The 10,864-nt window shown below is 25.3% G+C and overlaps 1 protein-coding gene across 1 annotated transcript in view; it reads right to left on the bottom strand.

Annotated features, from left to right (window-relative positions):
* Positions 1-9,235: 9,235 nt before the first annotated feature.
* Positions 9,236-10,864, bottom strand: part of LOC100210014 (pre-rRNA-processing protein TSR1 homolog) — a 75,524-nt gene continuing 73,895 nt past the window's right edge. The window contains exon 24 of the mRNA XM_065813701.1: positions 9,236-9,435. Within this exon, the coding sequence (XP_065669773.1) occupies positions 9,272-9,435 (164 nt within the window). The 3' untranslated portion in view covers positions 9,236-9,271. The remainder of the gene's footprint in view (positions 9,436-10,864) is intronic.

Genomic DNA, 10,864 nt, shown 5'->3' with positions numbered 1-10,864 from the left:
TTTGAAAATGGGAAAAGTGTAAGACATGTCGAAGTTGGAAAAAACGTTTTTATTCCAAAGAAATGGTGCACCATATGTAATACAAAACTTCTTAAAAATAACAATTCAAAAATAGAATTGTTATTTTTAAGTTCGTATTTATTGACTTTATTTAAATTTAAATAAAATTTAAATAAAATTAACATAAAAGTTAAGAGAAATAAATACCTTTTAATATAAGGTATTAGTTAGTTGCACATTTTTATATCAGTGTAATATCTGTCCGCTTTCTCTATACAATCTTTCTAACTCGACTTCTTCTGACTGTCACTCTATTATCCTTCTTTCTTCTTATACTCACTTACTCTTGATCTGCAAAACGGGTTATGATGCTCTTTAGTGAGCTGAACCCGGCTTTACGGGTCTTGGTAATGTGGCCTCTCTATGGCAATTAGCCGGAAGAGGATAAACCACAATTCCTATTTATTGACTTTAAGCAAAAGAAATATATTTAAAAATGGATAAAAATATGTCATTTGTCCACATATACATAAAGCATAAAATATTAAAAGCATTAGGCATACGTTTACTGAGTACTTTCATTTCAACAAAAAATGGTTTGGAAAGTGTGTATCGATCCGCAAAATTTATTAAACGGATTGCATGTTTCTGAGGGCGATAAGGACATTGTAACTTACTTTTTTGATGCATGATTGCCACGTAATTTAAATAATTAGGGATAAATAAGTGATAAAGTTGAGTTTGACGTTTTTTACATAAATATGTTCTTGCTTTGTATCAAATTCCAATATTTTTTAGAAGTTTTTGTTCTAATACTCAGTGATCAGGATAAACTTAATTATTTTCATAAACATCTATGTGATCTATTTCGTCAGTAACTAATTCATAGTTTTCTGTGGTATTTTTATTAGATTTTTAAAAACCAATGGTAGTTTATTAGTTTTTTAACAAGTTCTAGAGTCATTTTTGATAATTGAATTTTTTAACTTTACTTCTATATTGAAAAATTATTATAGTTGATATTATTGGATCACTTGTAATAAGAAGATATTGAAGTTGGTTCTCAATTGCATGGAGTCTTGTACCTTATCTTAAATAGCGAAGCCTGAATTATTTATTATTTTTATTTCTAGATTCTTAAGCATCTTCTGAATACAATCCGATTGGAAACAAGAACTTTAAAATTATTTCAAAACTGTGAAGTAATAACTTATGCATTGAAACAGGCATATAAATAAATATACTTTTCACAATTTTATTGATTTTATCTTAAAACTTAAGTTCATTATGTTTAAAATGTTTGCTAAACATTCTATTAATACTTTACCATGTCTGTAATAGAAGAAAATGAATAGAAATGTTTAAATGATCGTCTGGCTATCTATATAAGAAGTTTTAGTTGGTATTGAGCCACATGCAATAGAATTCATTTGTTTAGGAGAAGCTGAACGTATATTGAAAACAAGTTGTGAAGAATTTAAGCGTATTGCATTAGCAACTTTACATATCCCACACATATCCTACCCTAAGGTGGAAATTCTTACCCTTTTTTTTAAAGTTGCTTTATTATGCTTTATTCCCATTTTTTAAAATCTTTTAGCTTTTTTTGTTTAGTTGTTTGATTGTTCCCTTTCAAGTCATTTATTTCCAGGTGTTTTCTTTTCACTTTGATATGTTATGTTATTAAAAGTTGACTCAATGGAATTTCTTTTATGTTTTCTAGAATAACTAGATTTGATTCAAGCCAACTTGGTTCTTTAATTTCAAAACGATTACGCTGTCGGTTATGATTATAAAGTTTCTTTTTTAACTTTTAAATAAAACTTTACATTATTTTTAGTATACTTTTATATTGTTTAGAAGAACGCAAGTCTGTTTGATTAACTTCCAAAATGTAACTAAAAAGTAAATTTTGGAGTAATTCATTTCTATCAATGAAAATTCTGTCTTTAATAACTAAATAAAGTTGATGATTAGTAAACTTTATATTCATTTTATACTAAAGTGAATGAAAAATGATATTAACTTTTGCATGTATATATATATATATATATATATATATATATATATATATATATATATATATATATATATATATATATATATATATATATATATATATATATATATATATATATATATATATATATATATATATATATATATATATATATATATACATATATGTGTATATATATATTGTTTTGTTTTATATTACATTTTAACACATTTCGTTAATATTTCATAAAACTTAAAAACTAAAATATAATAATATAACCAATTACAGTAAAATTTTTAAAGTAAAGATTTTTAATAAATATATAAAAAAATAGAACGCGGAAACTCGTAGAAGAGGTCGTTTTACAGAACCGCTGTAAAATGACATGTCATATATTTACATCTTAAACATTTCACGCAGTAAATATAAAGACTTTCAAGAGGTTTTAAAAGTACATTTTTATATTGTCAATTTCAATAAACTATTTCTTTCAACTTTTTTGTAAAAGATATGTAATTCTATTCAAAAGAAAAATCAAAGCTATTTAAGACAATTACGTTCCAAAGATACTGTTCACAAAATGATATGCGAAATAATAATTTTCAAGGACCGTTTTGCTCACGCCAAGCCTCTTTTTTATGATATGAAAGCACTCAATATATATATGTTTAATGTTTTTAATATTCTTTGTTTTATGTATAAATGCAAGACCCACCTATCACCCGTTTCTTTTCGTAACTTGTATTTACAAAGAGATAGAAATAAATATATTTTAAGGAACGATAATTTAATTCGACAACCATTTTCTCAAACTAATTTTGGAAAAATTTTTATTTCATTTCGCGGACCATTTTTATGGAATAGTATAGTTCTAAATACTTCTAAAGATTTTTTATCAAAAACGTAATTTTGATTCTTTTAAACGAAATCTTAAAAAACTCATTTTTTTCAACTGAAAATATACTAATCTACTTTTAAATTTTAAAATTTTTTGAAAATCCCTTATTTATATTAGTATATGTATATATTTAATGTATATTCTTTTTTATTTATTTTTTTGTTTGTTTTTTTATCCACAAGCAATTAGCGGTTTCTCTGTAACAAGACCTGGTGGTCTTCTTTGAGTATCCGCGTTCTTTATATTTATTTTTATTATTTATTTCTTGAAGATATCTTGACTTGTTAATTTTTATTATTGTAATAAAATTTTGTTTATTTAAATTGTTATAAATATTGTAATAAAGAACAAAAAAAAAAAAAAAAAAAAAAGCAAAATTGACTATGATTAGTTTTCAAAAACTGCCTCCACGCAATATTTTCATAGTTGATATGGCAGTGAATAGGCAGTGAAAGTTAATAGCTATTAAGCAGTTAGTAAACAGTTGCACTAAAGTGCGCATGGTTAAATGGCTTTTTGATTTGAAAATAGTTAGCTGATAACATTATTTAAATTAGACTACTCAAAAACTGTATTTTACCAAATTTTAAATGTTTCTAAATCACTTCATGGACCGTATCTTTGGAACTAAATTGTCTTAAATAAATTTAATTTTTCTTTTAAATGGAATTACATATCTTTTTAAAAAAAGTTGAAAGGAGTAGTTTTTGAAATTGAAAATATAAAATGTTGGATAAAATAAAAGGACCCGTGGTTCAAACCCCACCAGAACCTCATCAATATTATCTATTATCTTTTTATGTAATAAAAACTAAAATTTTGGTTTAGTTTATAAAGAGAAAATTAAGTTAAAATAATAAAATTTTAATGATAAAAAAACGCTGTTTTCGGACACTTTCAAACATATACTAACGTTTAAAGCTAATATTTCAGTACTTAAAAAATGGTTAGCTTATAACATTATTTAAATTATAATATATTGTACATAATACGTTTTAGTATTTTTTTAAGAATGTGGAGAGGACAGAGATAGGACGATAATTACTGATATTTGTTTGGTTACCTTGTTTTGAATTTAGGTTAACTTTAGCAACTTTTAATTGTTCACGGAAAACTCGTGGATAGATGGTCCAAAACATTCTAGTTTTGGACCATCTAAAAATAAATATACAAATATTGGGCACCTTTATGAAGGAAATTTTTAGGTTGCGTATTGGTAAAACAAAAAAACAAGCGCGCCAAATAGTTTTCTTGTATATAAATCTATAGTCTGCTAGAAGATAGAAAAATCTAAAATAAAAAAGTATAAAAATAACCTTAAGGAACGCGTTCTGCTTCTCGCACTCTAGACTTATTGATATTTTTTTACGCCATTTTGAACATATAAATTTTTGCTTTGCAATATACCAGTTAATGAAAGTAAAATTTTACTACTTCAATTACAATTTCTAAGAACTAATCAAAATTTACAGAATTACTAAGGAGTTAAAAATTGCTAAATATTAGCTAACAAAAATGACTAATAAAAATTACTAACGCAGAATTGATGCAATTTCATGTAATCAATTGCAATTAAGAAAAAGGTTATTCTTACAAACTCCAATATGCTTTGATTAAATATATGAAAAGAAACAACTCAATCAAATTTAATAACCCTGAATTAATTTAGCTAAAATAATTTTAAATCAAAATTAAAATTATTGGGTGTTTATCAAAAGAAGTCTTACGATGTTTTTCATTTTATTGTTTTTATCTTTTTCTTTATCTACAATGTTTTTATTGGCGTTGTGAATATTTTTAAGTGGATAAAATTTATATTTACACAACGGCTAAAATGTCAAAGTTTCAGATTTCAAAATTGTATAACTTAACATTGTAAATACAATTAAAGAAAAACACTTTTTTTTAAAATTAATTTCAGTATAAGTTTTTAGGTAACTAAGAATCATTTGTTCCATAAAAAATTTTAACTAATTTTATAAATGAAAAATGTTTAGACATTTAAAATCGTGATGGTAGCCTTGAAATCTGCGAATAGCGTAAATGTTATTTGCGATAACATTATTACTATAACATATTGCGATAACATACGCGATGTGCATTTATATTTAAATACAATAGGTAAATAAATCGCGCAATCTTACAAGCATCATATTTTTAAGAACTAATCAAAATTTACAGAATTACTAAGGAGTTAAAAATTGCTAAATATTAGCTAACAAAAATCACTAATAAAAATTACTAACGCAGAATTGATGCAATTTCATTTAATCCATTAATCAATCAATTAATCAACCAATCATATATTCTGAAAAAAGTTATTTTTATTATATTTTTGTTTACATTAGTTTGTTGTTGTACAATTATATAGTGATAATAATAAAAAAATAATAATAACAGTTAATTTTCACAAATTTACAATGATAAACTATATAAACAAGGTAACTGAAAAAAGATCACGAAGATCTTGTCATCAGAACCGTGTTTTTTTTTTAATGCATCAATAAACTTCTTACAACAACGAGATAAAATAAACTAATAAACTTCTTACAATTATGAAAGAAAATAAACTTTATAAAGGTAAAATGACTTAATATAAACAGTAAAATGAGTTGCTTAGTAATAATAGAAAGTTAACAACTTCAAGATGTTACTATTATACATATATACATAAGTACGTTGTCTATAGAAAAAATAAAGCTTTTTAGTTTAAAAACAGGGTAAAAAGAAGGCAAATCAAAATTTTGCAAAACAACTTTATTCCAAAGACATGATGCACGATAATCAATACAAAACCGAATAAATTTGGTCGAGAAAAAATTTGGTTTAGCAAATCATTATTTCTTAGGGTATATTTATTGACAGGTTTTAAAGTAAAGATATTTTTAAAAACGTTGGAAACTAAATTATTTTTCCACAAATAAGATAGTGAGTACATTTAATTCATATAAATTAATCAATCTCATTTCGTTGAATAATTCTGTTTAAAAGACATTTTAAACGAATTAGTTTAAATATATTGTATTTATCTTCTTTTTTACTTAATATGAAAATTATGCTTATTATCTGAATTTAGATTTTTAAACTGGAGTAACCAAATTCATAAATTTAAATGCTCGTTTTAAAAAAAAATACGTAGTAGTATTTAGTATTAGCTGCAAACAGTACTGTACGTTTATTAATTAATTTGTGCTTTAGCAGCTACAAATATTGACTTTTTAAATACTATTTGTCATAGACGTAAACTTTATTTAAATAAAAGCGATCTTTTTTCTCTTTTTCTCAATTTTGATACCAACTTACTTGCTATGAAATAACAAATGCTTTTTTTTACTTATAGTTTATATTTTACAAACCATAAACTTTTTTATAATTTGTTGGTTTTGTTTTTAAATTATTTGTCATGTTATCTAAAAAGACTTATTTAAATATATTACAATTACTATTAGTTACGTAATTACGTATTAGTATTTATTATTATTATTATAGTATTTATTGTATATTATATAGTTATATATAATATATAGTATTATCGTATTTATTATTAGTACAGTATACGTATTAGTAATAATTACGTATTAGTATTAGTTACGTAAAAATAGTTTAACGTATTTAATAAGTAAAAAAAAGTATCTCATGATTTACAATGAGAAAACGTCCTTTTAAAGCCCTATTTAGAAATGACGCATGCGCAAAAATGTTAAAATTTTGACCGAGGAAAAGAAAAAAGAAAACTTTGGCCTTTACACCACTATTACTATATACCGATTTAAGCATTTATTATTTATTTTCTTATTTATTTGCATTTAAAAATAAGAAATACAAAAAAGTGATACAGGTAATATCAAAATTATGTAACACCGAAAAAAAAAACTAGTTAAAATAGTGTGCAATGGTGATGAACTTTCTACTTTTTTAAATTTGATTTAAACAATGACAAAGTAGACGAGTAATCATGTAGAGAATTCCATATCTTGATAACTTTTTCACACTAGGAAAATCTTCGTGTATCATTTTTACATTTAACACGCGAACTAAGTTTTTGGGCATGACACCTTGTAGGATAGTAAGAAGGAGCAAATGTAAAAAACTCAGAAAAAGGTAGATCAGCAATAACAACTTTATAGGTCATTACAAGATCAAGTTTTATTTTACGGCATTCAAGAGATTGAAGATATTGAGTCTTGAAGAATAATCTTCATAAGGGATACGACATCTTTTACAGACACTTCTAGTAAAAGATTTCTGAACCTTTTCTAACCAAGGAATATCTTTTAAAAGATTTGGATTCCACGCAGAGGTACAAGATTCTATGATAGGTCGAATATAAACTTTATAGGCTTTGGTCAGAAGCTTGAAATCGTTACTGATGAAGAATTTTTAAAAGTAAATACGAACGAAAATTTGCCTTGCTTGCAATGAAAGAACAGTGATTAGAAAACTTCATATTTGAAGATACGACTACACCGATATCTCAAATTGAATTAAAATAATCATCATTGCTTGCTTGATATAACTTGCTGTCATCAGCATACAACTTAATGCTGCAATCACTATCAATACACGAAGTTACATTGTTTATAAAAACTAAAAAAAAGGATAGGTCCAAAACAGTCCCTTGAGGTATTCCGCTCTTTCAAGAATTTTGTTTGAATACGAGTTACCGACGCAGACACATTGAGTACGATTTGTTGAAAAATTTGTAATCCAGTTTAGCAATTCATACTGGGTACCATAACAATGCAGTTTGAACAGTAGCTTAAAGTGAGTCACAGAATTAAAGACTTTTTCAAAGTCTATATATACAATATCAACTATCTATTATGTTAAACAACTTTTTACATTACAATTAGATCTATAAATTTTAGCACATTTTTGTGGTACATTTCGTTAAAAATTATTGTAATTTTTAATTTTACTCACCCACCCATTTTCACCACTCATCCAGCTTGCTTACCAGTAATATAGACGAAGGTGGGAATTTTATTAGTAATAGGTTTGACAATATGTATCACAACATCAAAACTAATTGAAGAACATTTGAAGAAAATGTTTACCGAAATTTATTGTTTGGCGACTTATAAGTTCTCAAAAAATTAAAAAAAAACTTCTTTTTAAATGCTAAAACATGCATCGAAGTTATTGTGCCACTTTTCTCTCCAACATAAATAAGCATATTGAAAAAGAAAAAAATGACTTTAACATACTGGGTCGGATTTACACTGGTAGAAGCTTATGTGGATGCCCCCCTTCTCTTACGGAGAGTTGTAACCCTCCGTAATTCTTTTGGAATTCGAAATTACTGTTTTTAATTTTAGCGCTATTTCGGTGAAGGAAAAGTGTATAGGTAAAAGTATTTTTGGGTCCCACCTAAATATATGTTTAAGTATAGGAACAATCACATAAACAGAATTTTTCAAGGCACATCTCTTTAAAACATATTTTAAATAGTTAACTTAGTGTGCTAGATTTAAAGTTATTTTACTGAAGATATATTTATACGAAATTATATATAAAAATATACTAAACATATAGTATGTCTCTCCAATATACTAATATTAAGCGACCATTTTGTATTTCTTAATCGCCAATTAGTATGAAACAACCACAACAAAAACCTTTCGTTTTTTAAAAAAAACAACAACCAACTGTCATTATACTATTCGCTCGATAAGTAATTTAAACTTAGTTATTCTAAAACATTGCTAAGTATGGAAATAAATCCATTAAATACCAATATGTTTTAATGGATTTATTTCCAGTTTTTCACTTTTACAGTTTTATTGACGACAAGTCAATAAAATTAATGCTTTTATTGACCTGTTGATAAAAATACCGTTTTATATTTTAAACTTAATATTATAATAATTTATTTTAACAATTTAAACTATAAATTCTTTATTACATTGTAATCAAATCATATTTACCAACTTCTAATTTTCCAGTTTTTCATATTTATTATAACTAATATTTTCTTGCTGTTGTCTTTATCAATGTAGCTTTTATTAATCATCTCAATTAAGCTGCTACCAATATTTTTAATATTATCACTGTTACTGTTAAATTATATTTTATACTTGTGATATAAATACTATGATAACATTATCAATATTACTTTGTTATTTTTATATACTTTTGTTTATGACAATAACTATTAATGATATTTTACTAATATCATTATTTTATCTATTAGTATTGTTATTATTATTGTCCTCGTTAATTTTTTCAAATTTTTCAGTTAGATTACTTTAAATTCTTTACTATTTGTAAATATCCATGAAATGTAATGTGTAACTAATTGATCGCGTAATTTATCAGACTTTTTAAAAACAAAAATATTCAAATGCTACCACAATCTTTTATTATTTAAAAAATTATTCTTGTAACATTTGCTCTTCGTGATTGTTATTAGTTCTTGAAGCGATCAAACATGGGTTATAATTCCATTTTGGAAAAACTCTCTTAAATAAATTCATGCAGACGGTATCTTGAGCTTTCAGCTGACCATCGAAAACGCATTTCATATGACCGTGTGTGCCTATAAATAAAGAGCTTTATTTATAACTTATAAAAAAGTTTAAAGTATATCAAACCAAATAGAACTTCAGGTCTTTAATCAGTCTATCTTTTTTATCTACAAATTGTACATTGGTACTTAGACCACACTAGTTCCTTCATTAATAAACGCCTTTTGTAAAATATAATAATTTGTGAAAAAATAACGGAGAAAAGCATCGTCTTTAAGAAATAACTATTTTTAATAACCGAAATTACCGTTTTAAAACCGAAACACTTTTCAGATTGTTATTCAATTAAAGCCTTTTAATTGTTTCAAAGCAAATTTTGACAATAAACAGTATTGAGTATTAATTGGGATTATAGCATATATATGCTGCAATAATAATTATTGTGATTGCAGCAAATATATAAATAAATATAACCTAAGTAATGAATTTAAGAATAAAATATTTCTGGAAATATAAATAAAGTGTTTCAGCGTATTCCAAAGAATACGCTGCGTAACACAGCGTATTCTAAAGAATACCCATACTTATTTTGTAAAAAGTTAAGCTTGTAAAAGAATCTTATTTTATTCAAGTTTATTTTTTATAGTGGACATGCGAGAAAATAAAATTTAATTGGTAAAATAGTTTAAACTGTGATACTACCTTTAAACTTTCAGAAAATTGTCAATGAATTAATAGAAGTATAACAAAGAACAACAACAACGTCTTAGAAATATTTGTCGGACCCTGGAGCCACCTCCAACTGAGTTGAATGTAAAAACTATATAATATTTTAAACCGATGATTTAATTTAAAATTAGAAGGGAAATTTAAGGGTTAAACAACTCCAAGTAAACATATATCATGTTACTTGATAAAATAAGATTAAAGGCATAAAACAAAACATGAAAAGAGGCATTTAACAGAATTATGCTCAAACTTATTCTGTGTTTTTCAAATATATCAAATTTCTTTATACCAAACCTTTTAACTAGTAACAGATTTTCACTGGTAACTCCATGGCAGTAAATTAATAATTAAATTTCTTTGTTATTAAATCCAGTACTAGAGAGAGATTTTTTTTGGAATGCTACAGATATTAATGTGTATAAACCATCAAATGAAACTTGAGCTGCGCAATTTTAGTGTTTTACTTTTTGAGCAGTTAGCATAGATTTGAGTTATCCAAACTTTATTTGCCTGCCTTAGATATGGCATCACACTAAGAACGTACTTCTAACCAAACTTCGACCATAGATAATGATGAGGCCATTTCTTTGCATAGCCACCCATCATCAATATTAAACACATAATTTTGTGCCATCAAACTTGCTGACCTAATGCGGACATTGGTTTGTCAGCAGTTATTACGGGGACGAGAATTTGAGTTAATTTTCGCGTTTAATTAGTTTAAAAACTTTTTAAACTATAAAAAAAGTTTTAACAATCAGTCTAACTATA

This window comes from Hydra vulgaris, chromosome 12 (assembly GCF_038396675.1).
Source record: "Hydra vulgaris chromosome 12, alternate assembly HydraT2T_AEP".
NCBI classification, from domain to species: Eukaryota; Metazoa; Cnidaria; class Hydrozoa; order Anthoathecata; family Hydridae; genus Hydra; species Hydra vulgaris.
This window is presented reverse-complemented; position numbering and strand designations above follow the sequence as displayed.